General features: G+C 45.9%; 1 protein-coding gene across 3 annotated transcripts in view; it reads left to right on the top strand.

The window, feature by feature from the left end:
• The window catches only part of DCAF1 (DDB1 and CUL4 associated factor 1), a 73,349-nt gene that overhangs the window by 20,849 nt on the left and 32,048 nt on the right, over positions 1-20,452 (top strand). For all 3 annotated transcript variants that reach the window (XM_082264934.1, XM_082264932.1, XM_082264933.1), the window contains exons 8-13: positions 1,381-1,482; positions 1,566-1,724; positions 4,345-4,524; positions 6,367-6,576; positions 13,535-13,704; positions 17,810-17,934. In XM_082264934.1, coding sequence (XP_082121060.1) covers positions 1,381-1,482; positions 1,566-1,724; positions 4,345-4,524; positions 6,367-6,576; positions 13,535-13,704; positions 17,810-17,934 — 946 coding nt within the window. The remainder of the gene's footprint in view (positions 1-1,380; positions 1,483-1,565; positions 1,725-4,344; positions 4,525-6,366; positions 6,577-13,534; positions 13,705-17,809; positions 17,935-20,452) is intronic.

The raw sequence follows: 20,452 nt of genomic DNA, 5'->3' as shown, positions 1-20,452 counted from the left end.
GGTGCTTGCGCGGGACCTTCATTCACACTGCGCGCCCGCGCATGCGCGCAGGCTAAAGGGAACACTGCTAGTGACTACCCTATATTTTCTATAGACAATTCAAAAGCCCCTCCTATTTAGCATTAGGAGGTCTTGTTCTAGAAATATTACTCACTCCAGCGTGCATGGCGATATGCAACTTGTATCGCACTCAACCTTTACATGCTTAGGCACCCCTGACATGTGGGTATATGTGGGGGGGCATTTTATTTATTTTTTTGGATTAACTTTTGTTTTTGTTCATCACATAGGGGACAAAGTTTCCTATGTGATGATTTTTAATGGACAGGTTCTCTTTTAATGAGTCTCCTGGGGTCCACTGGATGTATTGCAATGCAATTCGGATTGCAATACATTCCTTCCTGGCTATGCTAGCCAGGGAATGTGATGGGGTGACTTGGAAGTGACATCATACACATCACTTTCCTGGTCACAGCAAGAGGAGGAGGATGGATATGTGTCCGCTCTTCTCCCTCCCCTCCCAACTGCCGGCACCTGCCATGTAAGTCCTGAGCCTGCAGCAGAGCCTGGAATACATGGCCGGGGGGAGATGGGGTGCACGATTTTGCGTGGCGGCAATTAAAGTCTGCCTGTCAGTTTTTCACACAATCCTGGTTGCTGCAGCCACGGGACTGTATGTGAAACCCCCTGATGTCAGTTCTGTACGACATGGACCTGGTAACAAAAGGGTTGAAAGAACAAAGGTTTTTATTTTACCTTTAATGCATTCTCTGCATGCTTTCCATGTCAGCTCCCCACCCCCAGCCCTACCTAAAATATTAACCTGAGCCTGATGTCGATTCAGCGCTGTACCTGTCTGCATCAGCGCTGCTCTTCTCCCCCCCCCCCCCCCCCCTCTACTCATAGGGAGGCTCAGGCAGGAGCCATTGGCTCCTGCGGCTGTCAATCAAATCCTATGAGCCGGGGGCGGGTCTTAGCTGCACTGTGTCTCAAAAGACGCGCACAGTGCAGCTTGGGGTTGAGCCCCCATAGCAGGAGCACTGGCAGGGACCCCAGAAGAAGAGGGTCGGGGCAGCTCTGTGCAAAACCATTGCACAGAGCAGGGTAGATATTACATGTTTGATATTTAAAAAAAAATGTAGACTTTTACAATTGCTTTAATTCCAAGAAAAGGAGTACAAAAATGCTACTACAATGTATCTGTTTATACCATTGTCATTTTACATCTGTGCAAAAAATGTGTATGTGTATAAATGTTTAAGTATATATCTCTCAACTACCAAGCCACCTACCCTGTAGTGCTATTTATTTGCTCTGGGTTCCGTGCCCGTTGCTGGAATAATATTTGCTGTATACTTATATTTGTGTTTCGTCTTCCAGCTGCTCCCCATCTTTATGCAGCTGGGCTCCCGTGAACTGATGATGCATTACATTGACTTGAAACGTACAAACGATGTTCTCCTCACCTTCGAAGCTCTCAAGGTAGACGGATTTGTTGGAAGTGTCACGTTATATTTCAGCCCGGCCTCTGCATGTCTCACAGAAGTGTTTTTCTCTCTCTCCAGCATCTGGCCTCTTTGCTCCTCCACAACAAGTTTGCTGCAGAGTTTGTCGCTCATGGCGGAGTGCAGAAATTGTTAGAAATTCCACGCCCATCGATGGCGGCCACAGGGGTGTCTATGTGTCTCTACTACCTGTCCTACAACCAGGACGCTATGGAGAGGGTGAGTGCTTGAGAGGTTTGCTGCATTTAGAATCCATTCTGAACTGCCTGGTCACCCAACTTAACTTGTGACCAGAGGTTGTCCAAGCCTGGATGCCCAGCCAGATTTATCTACATTAGTATGTGTCGGCTCTGTTAACCTCTTCAGGTCCGGAAGGTTTTATACCCCCTTCATGACCAGGAATTTTTTTGCTAATGCGCTGATTTAACTGGCGATTGCACGGTCATGCAACACTGTACACAAATTAAATTTGTATCATTTTTTTTTTTTCATACGAATGGCTTTTTTTTTGGTGGTATTTGATAATGTAATCTGCTACATGCCTTTGGTTAAATAAATCCAAATAAATGTGTGTATATATATATTGGTTTGCATTAAAGTTGGGGAAGTGGGCACTGACATCACCAGTGAGACGAACACAGTGATCCGTGCAAATACTAGAAACACAATGTACTAATGACACTGGCTGTGATGGGGTAGCCTCTAGGGGGCTGTGTTCCTAACAATGTGTAAAGTGTGTGCTGCTTTTACTAAGCGATGTGACCCTTTTTTTACTCTGAAAAAAAAACACCACATCGCTGCTCTCCATAGAGTGTCCTTTGTTGTTTAACAACACTGGAGTTCTGTCATTCGCTCAGCCGATCAGCAGGTCCTGGCCGTAAACCATGGGGCGGGAACCGCTGATCGGCTTGTGCTGTAGAGAATTACTGCACAGCCAGGGCGGTGGGTGCGCGCCCCCCCCCCCCCCCCCCTCCTTCCACCAGGAAATGTTGGATTACGTGTGTGTAAATATATGATCCAGTGCATCGGGGGCCGCACTGTAGCAGGGTACAGGAGGTTGTCTGGAAGTGGATACAATTTCTGTTCTGTTCTGTTATGGTCTGGCAAATGAGCAAAAAAAAATTTTTTTTTTTTCTTTTTTATATACAATTCCATGATAAACTTAACTAGTTTTAAAAATGCTCCCTCCCCCTCTTAATATCTATGCTAACCTGTGTAAGAAAGATGTATGTACTTTGCGATTTTCAGTCCGGTCACATGATCCCTTATCCATTCAGCGCAGGGGGGATGAAAGAGCACTCGATAAAGGTACAGTCACCCATAGGCTCTTTTGGCCCAGCTGTTCTGAATGCTCCCTCCTCTCCTATGCAGCCCTTGCTGACTGACGTGGGGGAGCCGGATCACATGACCAGACCGGAGCGAAAATATGTATATACATCTTTTTTACACAGGTTAGTGAAGAGTGGGGGCGAAGCACATTGTCAGGATAGAGATAGATGGAGATAGAGATCTATAGAGAGAGAGATAGAGATCTATAGAGAGAGAGAGATCTATAGAGATATCTATGTATGTGAATTATTTTTTTTATCTTTTTTTCTTCACATTTCAGACCATTACATGAAATGAATTTCTTACCTAGTTTGTTGCTTGCTGCAAGTTTTTGACTCTTTGGTTCTTTAGATGTGTACCTCTTGTAATATTTAGGCCCTTTACATCATTTTCAGGAGCTCTTCTATAGTAATGTTCTAGAACTCCGTGTGCAGCCTGTTCATTTCTTCCTATTCATTCTCTGAAATTGTTAGGATTTTTTGTATTTCCAGACTTTTATGAGTTCTCTAATGGCCCATCTCCATCCTTGCTTTGTGGTTTATACGCATTCATTATGCACACCACGACGCGTGGCTGCTGGTGTGAGCAAGCCCTTTAAAGTAATGTGCTATGAAGGAGATATATATCAGTAGATATGTTCTTTTGCTTTTTTCCTCCTCATAGCTTTAGGAGTGATTAACAATGTCCAGAGGACTGGATGTCCTGCAAATGAAAGAGGCCGATGTCCTCAGGTTCCTTGTTGAGGAACACACTTGGATGCTACTAACCTCCACTTTCATATGGAGCATTATATCTACAAAAGGAAAAGTGATGACAATTCGAAATGTTGTCCATTTTTACTAAACACCAGTATTGTTTGCTTTTGTTCAGCACGCTGTTAAAGCTCTGAGATTAGGCTGAGTTTCAGCCAATGACCTCTAGAGTGTCGGTTGCGTGCAACAGTAACACGACAAGATTTTCGCTAACACCGCCAGAGCTTTTCTGCTCAATGATCGGAGTTTGATAGTGATCTGTGTCACATTCATTATGTAAATATAAGGAAAAACAAGTAAAAAATAAAAATTAAATTTATATATATATATATATATATATATATATATATATATATATATATATATATATATATATACACACACCAGGTAAAATAAGTATTGAACACGTCACCTTTTTTCTAGGTGTGTGTGTATATATATCTGTGTATATGTATGTGTGTGTGTGTATATATATATATATATATATGTATGTATGTATGTATGTATATGTATGTATATGTGTGTGTGTGTGTGTGTGTGTGTGTGTGTATATATATATATATATATATATATATATATATATATATATATATATATATATATATATATATATATATATATATATATAATATAATGTGTATTCTTTTTTTTTTTTTTTTTTTATCTTTTTTTCTCTTCACATTTCAGACCATTACATGAAATGAATTTCTTACCTAGTTTGTTGCTTGCTGCAAGTTTTTGACTCTTTGCTTCTTTAGGTGTGTATGCACCCGCACAAAGTTCTCAGTGATGTTGTGAATTACACCCTGTGGCTCATGGAATGCTCCCACGCCTCCGGCTGCTGTCATGCCACCATGTTCTTCTCCATCTGCTTCTCCTTCCGAGCTGTGCTGGAGCTGTTTGACCACCAGGATGGCCTCCGACGACTGGTGAACCTGGTAAGTGCTTTGATGTCAAGGCTTTGTCTCTTATGGAATGGCAGTTTATTTCACAAAGAAGAAAAATTGAATTCCATACAACCAGTTTATTAGAATAACAGTAGGGGCTAAAGTGAAAATAAACTTCCATTACTAACTTTTTTCTATAGGTAAGCCTATAATAAGGCCTACCTAATAGGTAGTGTAAATATGTTTAGGAGATATTTACTGTATATGCAGACGGTGACATCGCTGGCGCATGCACTCTGAAGGAATGGCCACCCGTGCCGTTCAGGGCCCTGTGCTGTAAATGGGGGTTTCTGCTAGAAGGGTGAACATGGGAGTGCCTGCAGCTGTAAGATCTCATCACTGGAAAAGCTTAGTTTTGAGGTAAGTTTAAAGGAGTTGTAAAGGCAGAAGGTGCATTCTATGCATATTAAGATAAAAAGCCTTCTGTGTGTAGCAGCTGCCCCAGCACCCCCAAAAATTTACCTGAGCCCCCCTCTCTATCCAGCAATGTCTGATTCCCTCAGCCATCCAGGACTCTCCCTCCTCATTGTCTGAGACACAGCAGGGTTTGTCAATCACAGCAAGTGAGGAGGGGATGGGGGCTGAGCTGTGCTCTGTGTCTTATGGACACAGAGGCAGCTTGGGAGCGAGCATACACGAGTGCCTCCAAAGCAAGCAGCTTGCTCTGGGGGCACTCGGCAGGGAGGAGGAGCCAGGAGCCCCTGCAGGAGGGCCGAGAGGAGGATTGAAGCTACATTCTGCAAACCATTGCAGAGCAGGTAGGTATGACATGTTTTGATTTTTGTTTCAAAAACAAACCTTTAATATCACTTCTAAATCTGACCTCCGCCCTTAGCTTCAGTCTTGCATAGTTGTACACGCTCCTCTCCTGTAATAACGCGCTCCTCTCCTGTAATAACGCGATCCTCTCCTGTAATAACGCGATCCTCTCCTGTAATAACGCGATCCTCTCCTGTAATGACGCGCTCCTCTCCTGTAATGACGCGCTCCTCTCCTGTAATGACGCGCTCCTCTCCTGTAATGACGCGCTCCTCTCCTGTAATGACGCGCTCCTCTCCTGTAATGACGCGCTCCTCTCCTGTAATGACGCGCTCCTCTCCTGTAATGACGCGCTCCCCTCCTGTAATGACGCGCTCCCCTCCTGTAATGACGCGCTCCTCTGCTGTAATGACGCGCTCCTCTGCTGTAATGACGCGCTCCTCTGCTGTAATGACGCGCTCCTCTGCTGTAATGACGCGCTCCTCTGCTGTAATGACGCGCTCCTCTGCTGTAATGACGCGCTCCTCTGCTGTAATGACGCGCTCCTCTGCTGTAATGACGCGCTCCTCTGCTGTAATGACGCGCTCCTCTGCTGTAATGACGCGCTCCTCTGCTGTAATGACGCGCTCCTCTGCTGTAATGACGCGCTCCTCTGCTGTAATGACGCGCTCCTCTGCTGTAATGACGCGCTCCTCTGCTGTAATGACGCGCTCCTCTGCTGTAATGACGCGCTCCTCTGCTGTAATGACGCGCTCCTCTGCTGTAATGACGCGCTCTTCTGCTGTAATGACGCGCTCCTCTGCTGTAATGACGCGCTCCTCTGCTGTAATGACGCGCTCCTCTGCTGTAATAAAGTTGCTTACTCTGCTTTTACTTCACACTGTGAGCTTCTTACATTCTGCATTTGAAGCTGTAGCAATTCAGGTAGAGCCTCGCCTCATTTGCTGGCTGGAAGATGTCCAGCATCCTCTAGCTGTTTCCTCCCCAAACTGATTGTTTCTGGCCAGCCTTTTTAATTTTTATTTATGATCACCTCAGGCAATCTGTATTACCACCTATAATTTTTATTTTCAGATCAGCACTCTGGAAATCTTAAATTTGGAAGACCAGGGAGCTCTGCTGAGCGATGATGAAATTTTCGCAAGTCGCCAAACGGGGAAACATACGTGCATGGCCCTGCGACGATACTTTGAGGCACATTTAGCCATCAAGGTGGAGCAGGTCAAGCAATCTCTGCAGCGGACAGAAGGAGGACTTCCAATACATCCTCCTCCTCCCTACAAGGTGAGTGCTGGAAAGAGACTGGCTTCTGTTATTTGAGTACTTTTGTTAGAGCGACCTTGTCGGGTTTAATAAAGTTTGCAACTAAGGGGTTAATTTACTAATACTGGAAAGTGCAAAATCTGGTGCACATCTGCATAGAAACCAATCCGCTTCCAGGATTTTTTGTCAAAGCTTACAAGTTGAAGTTCGAAGCTGATTGGCTACCATACACAACTGCACCAGATTTTGCATTCTCCAGTATTAGGAAATCAACCCCTCAAAGTCTCTGCAATTAAACAGGCAGTATATTCACCTATCCAGTGGGGTTGATTTACAAAAGGCAAACAGACTGTGCACTTTACAAGTGTAGTTGCTCCAGAGCTTAGTGAATCAGTTGAAGCTTCACTTTACAAAATATATACCCAATCAAATGCAAGGGAAAAAAAAAAACAGCATTTTTGTTTGCACATGATTGGATGATGGAAGTCGGCAAAGCTTCCCCTCATTTACTAAGCTCTGGAGCAACTGCACTTGCAAAGTGCACAGTCTATTTGCCTTTAGCAAATCAACCCCAGTGTTTCTTACCTCCCTCTGTTCCCTGTAATTGGATGTATTCTACTCCCTTCTCTGATGTCCTATGTCTCCTACCTCCCCTCTGTCTTCTGTATCAGAATTGGTATTTTAAATTAGAAGATGTATTATTACTTCTCCAGTATCCCCTCCCCTTTTTTCTCTGCAAAGGAGGTATAATTCTTGTCTCTCCAGTGTCCCCTGTCTCCCCCCCCCCCCATTCCCTGTAATAGAAGATGTATTATAATCTCTGTTCTGGTGTATCGTGTCTCCATCTCTCCGCTGTTCTTCTGCCGAAGTCCTTAACCACTTGCTACAGTGGAGCAGTGCAGCTATTCTGGGATGCCATCATATGACAGCGCACCAGAACAGCCTCTCTCGCGAGCCCCCGCCGTGTTGCTAGGACACGGCGCGACCCAGATCTCGGTAAAGAGTCAATTACGGGACTCTTCTACCCATTTGATCGGCTGTGTCCAATCACAGCCGGTCACATGTAAATGAGGACGTGCCGTTATTCGGCTCTCCTCGCCTCACACTGTCAGTGTGTGAGGTGAGGAGAGCCGATCAGCGGCTCCTCCTCATAGTGGAGACAAGTAATCAGTGCCCTGATTACACAAAATTTAGATAATGTGCCAATTACTGCCCAGCATCAGTGCCCACAGTGCTGGCCATCAGTGCCCATGGTGCTGCCAGTCAGTGCCCATCAGTGTAAGGTAAAATATACTATGTATATTCCAGCGCCAAAATGGAGAAACCTCTAGTTGGTGAGTTAAATTAATCAAATCGATAAATGAATAAACAAATGTGATTTGCAGCTGCTATAGTAAGTGCGGGTGCTCAAATGTGAAGTAAATTTTTTTATATAGGACTAATCCTATATAAAAAAGATTACTTCACATTTGAGTGCCCATCAGTGCAACTCCATGTGCAGCCTGTTCATTTCTTACTATTCATTCTCTGAAATTGGTAGGATTTTTGGTATTTCCAGACTTTTATATGAGTTCTCTAATGGCCCATCTCCATCCTTGCATTGTAATTTATGTGCATGCATTATGCACACCATGACGCATGGCTGCTGGTGTGAGCAAGCCCTTTAAAGTAATGTGCTATGCAGGATATATATATCTCAATAGATATGTTCTTTTGCTTTTTTCCTCCTCGTAGCTTCAGGGGTGATTAACAATGTCCGGAGGACTGGATGTCCTGCGAATGAAAGAGGCAGATGTCCTCAGGTTCCTTGTTGTGCAACACACTTGGACGCTACTAACCTCCACTTTCATATGGAGCATTATATCTACAAAATTCGAAATGTTGTCCATTTTTACTAAACACCAGTATTGTTTGCTTTTGTCCAGCACGCTGTTAAAGCTCTGAGATTAGGCTGAGTTTCAGCCAATGACCTCTAGAGTGTCGGTTGCGTGCAACAGTAACATGACAAGATTTTCGCTAACACCGCCAGAGCTTTCTGCTCAATGATCGGAGTTTGATAGTGATCTGTGTCACATTCATTATGTAAATATAAGAAAAAAACAAGAAAATATATTTTATACACAGCGAGTAAAATAAGTATTGAACACGTCACCTTTTTTCTAGGTGTGTACATATATTTTTAAAGGTGCTATTGACATACAATTTCATAACATGTTGGTAACAACCCATGCAATCCAAGCATACAAAGAAACCAAAACAAATACGTTCAGAAACAGTTATGTGTAATAAAATGGAATGACGCAGGGAAAAAGTATTGAGCACGCCAACTGAAATGTATTTAATACTTAGTACAAAACATTTTGGTAATGACAGCTTCAAGATGCAGGCTCCTGTATGGAGAAACTAGTCGCATGCGTTGCTCAGGTGTGATTTTTGGCCCGTTCTTCTACACAAATTGTCTTCAAATCTTTTTCTATGAACTCTAAACTTTAGTTCTCTCCATAGTAGGGCTGCACATTATTGGAAAAAAGTACATTGCGTTTTTTTTTTCAACAATATATATTGCGATATTGAGAGAGCCGTCAATCAGTGCAGCAGCCTTCTTCTGATTGTATACAGCGACTGCCAGGGTTAATGTTACTGTAGGGATAGGATGGAAGTATTGCTGCAGCGCAGCCTTCATCTGATTGTCATTGCACCATACAGCCAGGGCAGGCCAGGGTTAATGTTATTGTAGGGAACTGGGTGGAATGGGAACTGCAGGTTAAGAAGACACTGACAGTGTGGAAGGCAGAGTCAGGACTCGCAGTAGTGGTAGAACACCACAGCCTGACATCCGTCCCACATGTTCAGTCTGCCGCCCTGCAGCTAGTTCTCTTGACCGAGCGGAGAGCGCGGCACAGCGAACCAATCACGTCGTGAGTAGCGGCACAACGAACCAATCGGGTGTGCAGGCACGCGTGATTGGTTAGCTGTGCAGCTGCTCACCGCTCAGTCAGAACTAGCTGCAGGCAGACTGACCGTGTGGGACGGATATGGGCTGTGTTCTGCTACCTTCCACAACCACTGTGAGTCCCGACTTCTGCCTACTATCGTATGTTCGGTGATGTGACTATCGCCCACGCTCGCAGCACAATAGTCAATATCACATCGACTATCGTTCAGCCCTACTCCATAAATTTTCTATTGGATTCAAGTCAGGTGATTCGCTGGGCCATTCTAGCAGCTTTCTTTTCCTTCTTTGAAACCAGCTGAGAGTTTTCTTGGCTTAGTGTTTGGGATCATTGTCTTGCTGAAATGTCCACCTTCACTCCATCTTCATCATCATGGTAGATGGCAGCAGATTTTTATCAAGAATGTCTTGGTACAATTTTCCATTTATAGTCCCTTTTAAATGACATGAAGCTTGCCATTACCATATGCTGAAAAACAGCCCCGCCCACACCATGATGTTCCCACCTTCAAACTTCACTGTTGGTATATGGGTGTTTTTGGGGTGATGTGCCATTTGACCTCCAAGCATGGTGTGTACTATGGCATCCAAAGAGTTAAATTTTTGTCTCTTCTGTCCAGACTATATATTCTCCCAAGTATTTCACAGGCTTGTCTAAATGTTGTGCAGCATAATTTAAATAAGATTCAGCATGCTTTTTCTTCAGCAATGGAGATGCGTGTGGTGAGCGTGCATACAGGCCATGGCGGGCGAGGTCTTTCCTTCCACCTTGCGCCTGTCCAGGACTGCTTAAGGGCCTGTTTTGGGGCGGTACAGGACCTGTTCCTTTAATGGGTGATTGGTCCCGGTTCCAACTTCGGAACGTTTTCAGGGTTTTTACTCAAACCTGTTTACAGTCCCCAGGAAGGGAAGGCCTGGACCTCAAGGCGCTGAATTGCTTTTTGCGGGTGCAGAAGTTCACGATGGAGTTTATTCGCACAGTGGTGGCATACCTGCATCAGGGGAATTTCCTCGCCTCTATCGACCTCAAGGATGCTTACCTTCACATTCCAGTATGTGGCGGTCACCAGTGCTTTCTCCGCTTTGCTGTGGGAGAGGAGCATTATCAGTTTGTGGCGTTACCCTGTGGTCTCTCCTCTGCTCCTCGGGTTTTCACACGTGTTAGCCCCGATGCTAGAATTGTTAACGCCAATGGGGGATCGCGGTACTGGACTACTTGGATGACCTCCTTCTGCAGGTGGAGTCTCCTACTGCTCTGGTGGAAAACTTGAAAATCACCATACGAACTCTGAGGGAGTTGAGCTGGATTCTGAATTTTCAGAAGTCTGCTCTGGATCCATCCACAAAGCTGGACTATCTGGGTCTGACTCTGGACTCGGCCTTCGCCTGAGTGCTCCTTTCTCTAGACAAACTACAGAAATTGCAAGCTGCAATTCGTCTCCTGCTGTCCATTAGATTGTCATCCTTCTGGACTTGCATGCGGGTGCTGGGCCTGATGGTGTCTACCTTCAAGGTGGTTTAGTTTGCACAGTTCCATACAAGCTCCTTGCAAAGGGAGATTCTGGCCAAATGGGACAAGACTCCGCAGTCTCTGGAGAATCCGAGCCGGTGGAACGAAGCAGTCCCTGATATGGTGGATTAGTTCCCTCGCGCTTTGGCTTGGCAAATCCTCCCTCCCCTTGTATTGGACAGTGGTCACCATGGATGCTAGCCTGTCCGGCTGGGGAGATGTCCTCGGCAAAAATTCTGCTAAGGGGCTCTGGACACTGGAAGAGTCCAAACTACCGATCAATGTCTTGGAACTCCGAGCAATCGGACTGTGCCTGGGCCATTGGACGGATCGCCTTCAGGGATGTCAAGTGCACATTCAATTGGACAATGTCACTGCTATAGCTTATGTCAATCACCAGGGGGGGCACAAGAAGTGCCCTGACGGCTCTGGAGATAGCCGGCATTCTGAGGTGGGCAGAACGGTTCAGTTCGTTCCAGCCCTCTCCGCCGTACGCATTCCTGGGTGGAAAACTGGCAGGCGGATTACCTAATTTGGCAGGCGTTGGACCAACGGGAGTGGTCCCTTCATCCAGAGGGGTTTCATAAGTTGTCTCCGTTGGGGGGCATCCCTGAGGTGGATCTGTTGGCGTCTTGGCACAATGGAGAGGTGCAAAGGTGGCTCGGTCATGGGATTCTCTGGCGGACGCCACAGACGTGCTGGTGGCCCCGTGGGATCAGTATCATCTAATTTATGCTCTCCCTCTCAAGCTTCTGCCAAGACTTTTACCCAGGATGGAGGCAGAAGGGATTCCGGTCATCTTAATGGATCCGGACTGGTCTCGCCAGGCTTGGTACGCCAATCTGGTGCAGCTGGTCGCTGATGTTACTTGGAAGCTTCCTCTCAGGGAGGATCTGCTGTTCCAAGGAACAATCTTCCATCCTGCTTTACAGTCGCTGGCTTTGACGGCCTGGCTGAATGCCAGGTGCTGATGGATAGAGGCTTGTCTGAGTTGGTGAATCCAACGCTGTTAGAAGCTTGGAAATATACTTCTAGGAAGATCTGCCATCGTACGTGGAAGACGTACATTACGTAGTGTGAGTCCCTTTGGGGTTCATTCTCGCTCTTTCTTGGTGGCTCGGATCTTGACCTTCCTTCGTTGAGCAGAAACTGGCCTTGAGTGTGCCTCCAGTGCGGTCTCCATTGCCGCCTTGGCGCCTCAATTTGGTGCTCAGTCCTCCAGAAGCCTCCTTTTGAGAATCTTCGGGAGATTCCCCTGCTTACGCTGTCCCAGAAGGTGGCTTTCTTGATGACTATAACCTCTGCATGCAGGGTGTCTGAATTGGCGGCGTTATCCTGCCCACCTTATTTGGTGGTTCACAGAGAGAAGGTGGTTCATCGTCCCTGTCCGTCATTCCCTCCAAAGGTTGTCTCTGATTTTTCATTTGAATGAAGACATTGTGTTGCCTTCCCTGTGTCCCAGGCCAAAACGTCCGAAGGATATTGCCTTGGATGTGGTTCAGGCAATTGGGGTGTACCTGGCAGCTACGGAGTCTTTTAGGAAGTCACGGATGGGCCTCGGAAAGTGTTGTCCGCTTCCTCTGTGACCAGTTTTATGTTATGTCAACAATCCCATTTTTAGAGGCCGTCGGTTGAGACTGAACCAGCTGATATTAGTGTTTGTAAAGGCAGAAGGTGCATTCTATGCATCAATATAAAAAGCCTTCTGTGTGCAGCAGCCCCCCCCCCCAATACTTACCTGAGCTCCATCCATCAATGTCCATGAGTGCCTCACCCGTCTGGGACTCTCTCTCCTGATTGGCCTGATTCACAGCAGAAGTGCCATTGGCTCCAGCTGCTGTCAATCCAACTCAGTAAGCCAGCCAATCGGGAGGGGCGTGGCCAAATGGCAGCTGTGTGTCTGAATTAATACACGGAGCTGCAGCTCGGCTCGCGTGCCCCCATAGCAAGCTGCTTGCTGTGGGGGCACTCAACAGGAGGAAGGGGCCAGGAGCTCCAGCCAGGGAACCGAGAAGAGGAGGATCCGGGCTGCCCTGTGCAAAACCAACTGCACAGAGGAGGTCAGTAGAACATGTTTTTATTTTAATAGGAAAAAAAAACCTAGACTTTACATTCACCTTAATTTTCTCTGACAAGGGGACCAATTTGCTTTCTAATTACTGAAATTTCAGCTGGGGTCTTGGCTTTCCATGCCTTTTTGCACCTCCCTTTCTTCATGTGCTCAATACTTTTTCCCTGTGTGATTCCATTTTATTACACATAACTTTAATTTCTGAACTTATTTGTTTTGGTTTCTTTGTATGTATGGATTGCATGGGTTGTTACTGACGTGGTGAAAATTTCACATCAATGGCACCTTTAGAAATATATTTACCTAGAATGGTGACGTGTTCAATACTTATTTTACGCGCTGTATGCTGTAGATCCCTTTTTTTTTTTTTTTTTTTTTTAAAGGAGTTTTTGTATGTGAAGTATGTTGTATTTCAGCATTGTGATACCTTTTTGTCCTCCCACAGGCCTGCACATACACCCGTGAGCAGATTATCGAGATGATGGAATATCTTATAGAGTTTGGGCCCTCTCAGCTGTACTGGGAGCCGGCTGAAGTGTTCCTGAAACTTTCCTGCGTCCAGCTGCTTCTTCAGCTTATCTCTATAGCCTGCAGCTGGAAGACTTATTATGCCAGGTAAGTGCAGACAACAAGATGGCTGAAGAGCAATCCAAAAAAAAGCTCTACTTTCCCTAATCTTTCTAGACAGCACCTGGAGAGAGCGTAGCTCCACCCAGTTTCCCAGGAAACACCACGATACCAAAGCTTTAAAAGGCTGGTTACTTCCATCATGGCCTCAGTCATTGTTTCCTCCGCCATGGTGGGAGCACTGCAAGAGATCCAGGGTGGTGTCCCATGTTCTCCCCAGGTGCTGGGGTTGTACTTCTCTTCCTCCTCCTTCTCATTCTTCTCCTTCTCCTCCCTTCCTTCTCATTCTTCTCCTTCTCCTCCCTTCCTTCTCCTTCTTCTCATTCTTCTCCTTCTCCTCCCTTCCTTCTCCTTCTTCTCCTTCTCCTCCTTCTCCTCCCTTCCTTCTCATTCTTCTCCTCCCTTCCTTCTCATTCTTCTCCTCCCTTCCTTCTCATTCTTCTCCTCCCTTCCTTCTCATTCTTCTCCTCCCTTCCTTCTCATTCTTCTCCTTCTCATTCTTCTCCTTCTCATTCTTCTCCTTCTCATTCTTCTCCTTCTCATTCTTCTCATTCTCATTCTTCTCCTTCTCATTCTTCTCCTTCTCATTCTTCTCATTCTTCTCATTCTTCTCCTTCTCATTCTTCTCATTCTTCTCATTCTTCTCCTTCTCATTCTTCTCATTCTTCTCATTCTCCTCCCTTCCTTCTCATTCTTCTCCTTCTCCTCCCTTCCTTCTCATTCTTCTCCTTCTCCTCCCTTCCTTCTCATTCTTCTCCTTCTCCTCCCTTCCTTCTCATTCTTCTCCTTCTCCTCCCTTCTCCGCCCCAGCACCTACCCCACCTGTCAGCGGTGTCCTGGGGTCTTCTCTCCCTTCCAGCTTGGTTGATCGTATTGGTCTGCTTGGGGCAGGGTAGGGCTGTGGGGGGGACCAGGCTGTTTTTCTTCACCGGTGCACTCCGGGCTTTTGCCTGCCCCTGGTGATGTCACATCCAGGGAAGCAGGACCTTCCAGCAAGGTGTAGGCGGCTTCCGGTTCTGCCTGGTGCAGTGCAGGGAAGAGGGGTGAGTACTTCCTGGTGCTTCCGGTCCTCACCGCAGCGGGAAAAATTGCCTTATAATCTCCACTGCGCACTCTGTAAGGTAGAACGGGTGGGAGCAGGCGCCCTCAAGCACCAGCCAGTCCCAGGTTAGGACGTGCGTAGTTCTACCCCTTATACAACCTAAATTTGCATCAACCTTTTATGGTAAAGCTGAAATACATCTTCTGTTCATATGCTCCATTGCCCCACCTCGCAGGCCCTATTATAGTCTTTAATATAGAGTAGTGAAGCTGAACCTGCAAATAAAGTCATTGCTCCACATCTTGCATGCAGTCAGTGAATCATGAAATTGCAGTTTCCACCAGTGGCCTTTGAGAGAGGTGTTTGCTTCATGGCAGTTTTTTTTTTATATAACTAAGCTCCCTTTTCCCATTTCCTGTGGTAGAACGATTTACTCCTTCCCGTTCACTTTTCCTATACCCAAAGAGGACATCCAACCCCCATCTTGGTTCTCAAAGCGCCTAATGTCTTAATTTGACTACAGAAATACACCAGGGCCTCCCTTCACCAGCGGGACCTTCTGGCTTCTGTGGACATTAAAGTGATATTGAAGGCAAGTTTTTAAAAAAGAAAAAATAAACCTGTTATACTTACCTGCTCTATGTAGTGGTTTTGCACCGAGTAGCTCCAATCTTCCTTTTCTCGGGACTCCTGGCCCTTTCCTCCCAAGTGCCCCCAGAGCAAACGCTAGCTGTAGGGGCACCTGAGCAGGCTCGCTCCCAAGCCACTGCTCTGCGTGTCCATTCAGACACAGAGCCTTGGCTCTTCCCCGCCCCCTCTTCTCATTGGCTCACTGGCTGTGATTTGCACACATTTAAACCCTTGATTATCCTAGATGTAAACAGTCAGCATTCAAAAATATTGGCGTTTTGAATAGTTTGGAGGGGTTTTGGGGTCTTTTAGACCCCAGATCCCCTCAATAAGAGTACCTGTCACTGCCTATTACTGTCACAGGGGATGTTTACATTCTCTGTGACAGTAATAAGTGATCAGGTTTAAAAAAAAAAAAAAAATCCCCCCCCCCCCCCCCCCCATTTAACCATTTTACCACTAGAGGATTTTGCTGTCTTACGTCTGGGCCACTTTTTGCGATTCGGCACTGTGCGACTTTAACTGACAATTGCGCGGTCGTGCGACGCCGTACCCAAACGAAATTGACGTCCTTTTTTTCCCCACAAACAGAGCTTTGTTTTGGTGGTATTTGATCACCTGTGCAATTTTTACTTTTTGCGCTATAAACAAAAAAAGAGCGTTTATTTTGAAAAAATAACAATATTTTTAACATTTTTTATATGAAATTCCCCCCAAAAAATGTAAAAATCAAATTTTTTTTTTTAATTTTTGGCCAATTTGTTTTATGCTACCTATGTTTGGTAAAAAAAAAATCACAATAAGCGTATTTTGATTGGTTTGCGCAAAAGTTATTGCGTTTACTAACTAAGGGAAAGACTTCTGTCATTTTTGGTGTTTTTTTTTTTTAACGCGTAATGGCGGCGATCTGCGATTTTTGCGGGACTGCGACATTGCGGCGGACAGATCGGACCCTTGACTGACATTTTTTACACTTTTGGGACTTTTGGGGGTACCAGTGACATTACTACAGTAATCAGTGCTGTACATATGCACTGTTACTGTAAAAATGACACTGGCAGGGAAGGGGTTAATTTTATTGGAGAGGGAGGGGTTAATGTATGCCTGGTGCTTACTGACGTGTGTGGGGGAAGGTGACTGAGTGACACAGGGACAGATCGCGGGTTCAACTATGCTGAACCCTGCAATCTGACCCTGCCTGTCACTTAAGAGATCCGCCCGCTTTGTTTACACAAGCGGGCGGATCTCCACACTCGATTCCCCGAAGATCGGGGAAGAGCGGCGGCGATCGCCGCTGCTCCTCCCCTGGCCCGACTCCCACTGTGACTGAATACATCGGGAGCGAGCCTCCGGCGCCGCCGAGAAAGGAGAGTGTCTGGTGATGTAGGTCTACGTCGCCAGACGATAACGAACCACTTTGCCGCAGTAGAGCTCAACGTGAGCAGACGGCAAGTGGTTAAAGTGCTTCCGTCCCCGTGAGCTCGCGCACCAAAAAAAGCATACGCAAGTCACGCCCGCAAATGTAAACTGTGTTCAAATCGCACATGTGCGTTTATTGCCGTGATCGTCGGAGCGAGATAAATCTAGCAAAAGACCACCTCTGTAACTCTAAACTGGTAACCATTTAAAAAATTTTCAAGCGCCGCCTTTGGACACAGCTAGCAACACAATTGTAAACAATGGATGGATTGGTCACAGCGATCACATGACACTGGCAGTGGGCTGGTATAGTGATCTGTCATTGGAATAAAGTGGAGGAACCCCCCAATGGGACTTTAGAGGTCTTCAAAAGTAATCCACTGCTATTTAAGCGATGAGAAAAGTATATTTGTATAAAAAGTATAATTTTATTTACAAAAAATGTTATCGACAAAACAAAATATACAATACATCAAAATGGGTGGCTAGCCCTAAAATGACAACATCATGTGATAACCAGGTACAATGTAACAGTAAACATGAGTAGACCGTATGGTTATTACACCCAGCTAGCAACACAATTGTATACAATGGATGGATTGGTCACAGCGATCACACGACACTGGCAGTGGGCTGGTATAGTGATCTGTCATTGGCTGTGTCCGGTGGACATAGCCGTTAACAGATTGCGCCGCTGCGCAGCGCCTTCCGAGGGGTCGTCACGACGTCCATTTAGGAGGAAAGTCCCTCCCTGCCTATAGCAGATTGACGGCCAGGTGGGAAAGTGTTAAAGCAGGATTTCAGTCAGCACTGTTCTCATTTTTGGATTGTGTGGGAAGGATTGGTGGGTGTTCCTTTTGAGTGAGGGGGGGGGGGGTTCGCTCAGCAGGGAGACCACCCCCCCCCCCCTCTCCAAAACTGAAAACTTTTTTTTTTTTTTTTGTGGGCTGCAGTTCTATTTTACTTGAGCAAATTATATATATATCTGTTATCCTCTTACAGAAACGACACGGTCCGCTATGCTCTGGATGTCCTCGCCATACTCACCGTGGTGCCAAAGATTCAGCTGCAGTTGGCGGAGTCGGTCGATGTTCTAGACGAAGGCGGCTCCACTGTCTCTACTGTTGGTAAGTGACCAGACCTCTTCATTCTCTTCAGCATCCTGTGTGGTCAGGAATACATGATGGCCAGCAAAGGGGATCCAATATTCACATGTAGGTGGGTGGAGGAGCTCTGCAGAGAAAAATTAGGCACTATCCCCCATGCAAATACATTGGAAAAAAAAAAACTTCCAATTATGAAGTTAGGGGGATATAGTATGTGTCAGAGGATTGAAGTAGGGGGATATAGGATGTGCCACACACATTTTAACATGTACCGAAAGAAGATAAAATGCAGCTTTATTGGCCACTTGACCTCCAGAAGATTTACCCCCTTTATGATCAGGCCATTTTTTCCTATACGGCACTGCGTTACATTTTAAAGTATTTTTATACTAGTAATGGTGGCGATCAGCGACCTAAAGTGGGACTGCAAAATAGTGGCGGACAATATGACACTGGGAACCAGTAACACCAATACAGTGACCAATGCTAAAAAATATGCACTGTCACTGTACCAATGACACTGGCTGGGAAGAGGTTAAACATCTAGGGCAATCAAAGGGTTAAATGTGTGCCTAACCGGTGTTTGTGTGTACTGCGTGCTGCTTTCACTAAGGGATGTGATGGTTTTAATGCAGGGAAACAAAATCCAGCACATCTCAACTTACTGAACAGAGCTCTGCATCGTTCACATATGCAGAGCTCTGATCTGTCTTTGTCCTCGACGTTCAGTGGGTGCCGGCGGTCATCCATTGGCTGGAACCGGCTGATCGGCTTGTGCTCTGACTAATCACCCCCTACCCCCGAAAGAGCAAAATAGTGTGTGTGTGTGTATATGTATGTATGTATATGTGTATATATATATATGTGTGTGTGTATATATGTATATGTATATATATATATATATATATATATATATATATATATATAGTGTGTGTGTGTATTAGGGATGCACCGAAATTATCGGCCGAAAATGAGCCTCTGATTTCAGCCGATAATGGATTAACAGTGCCGAAATTAATATGGCCGCCGTGAGGAAGGAGGAGGGAGCAGCGCAGGGCAGGTTTTAAAAGTCCCGCCTATGGCCGGCCGCCTGCCTCTCAATTGACGTCCCTACTACGATATCTGTGCATTAATGAAGTGACATACCGGGCGGGGGGGCGGGGCGAGCGGCCGCTAATAGATAGCACTATGATCTTTCCCTGTCAGCTCAGTGGTACTGTGTGTGAATGAGAACTGAGCTGACACCGGGCGGGGATGCGGGAGGAGCGGCCGCTAATAGATACAACTATGTGAGAGCTTCACTTCACTTACATGTCAGAGGAGATACGTGCCTGACATGTAAGTGAAGTGAAGCTCTCACATAGTTGTATCTATTAGCGGCCGCTCCTACCGCACCCCCCCCCCCCCCCCCCGCCCCGCCCGGTGTCAGCTCAGTTCTCATTCACACACAGTACCACTGAGCTGACAGGGAAGGATCATAGTGCTATCTATTAGCGGCCGCTCGCCCCGCCCCCCCCGCCCGAAGTGTCCTCTTCAATTCACAATGTATATGAAAGAACGAAGTTGAGGCTCACATAGTTACAGATATTAGCGGCCGATCCCCCCGCCCTCCCTCCCGGTGTGTCACTTCATTCATGGACAGGGAGGGACGCTGAGGCTGATGGGGGGGGGGGGGGGGGGGGGAGGGGTGAGGCAGCTTACCATTGGTATTAGTATTAATTATGCAGCATGAGGGGGTTAATGTATTGTCACTGATGCATTAGTGACCGACCAGTGGCAGTTAATTAACCCCTTTGTGCTGCAGTAGTGCAACCAATATCAGTGTTAATTAACACTGGTTGCACTGCTACTGGTTGCACTAATGCAGCACAAAGGGGTTAATTAACTGCCACTGGTCGGTCACTAATTCATCAGTGACAATACATTAACCCCCACATGCTGCATAATACAAATACCATTGGTAATTAAATTAACCTTTGCCGACCCATCACAGTACATATACTGTGACAGGGTGGCAGCGACAGGTGTACGTCGCTGCCTGTTTTGGGCGTATGCCCCTCTTCTACCTGTTTTAAAATTATTTGGGGAAAAAGTCATTTTTGGTTTTCGGCCAATGGCATCCTGCATTTTCGGTTTTCGGCCCAAAATGTTCATTTCGGTGCATCCCTAGTGTGTGTGTATGTGTGTGTATATACAGTGGGTACGGAAAGTATTCAGACCCCCTTAAATTTTTCACTCTTTGTTATATTGCAGCCATTTGCTAAAATCATTTAAGTTCGTTCTTCTTCCTCATGAATGTACACATAGCACCCCATACTGACAGAAAAACACAGAATTGTTGACATTGTTGCAGATTTATTAAAAAAGAAAAACTGAAATATCACATGGTCCTAAGTATTCAGACCCTTTGCTGTGACACTCATATATTTAACTCAGGTGCTTTCCATTTCTTCTGATCATCCTTGAGATGGTTCTACACCTTCATTTGAGTCCAGCTGTGTTTGATTATACTGATTGGACTTGATTAGGAAAGCCACAC

This window comes from Pelophylax lessonae, assembly GCF_965119305.1.
Source record: "Pelophylax lessonae genome assembly, chromosome: 8".
In the NCBI taxonomy this organism is placed as follows: domain Eukaryota; kingdom Metazoa; phylum Chordata; class Amphibia; order Anura; family Ranidae; genus Pelophylax; species Pelophylax lessonae.
Note: the sequence above shows the minus strand (reverse complement) of the source record. Positions and strands in the feature narration are given on the sequence as shown.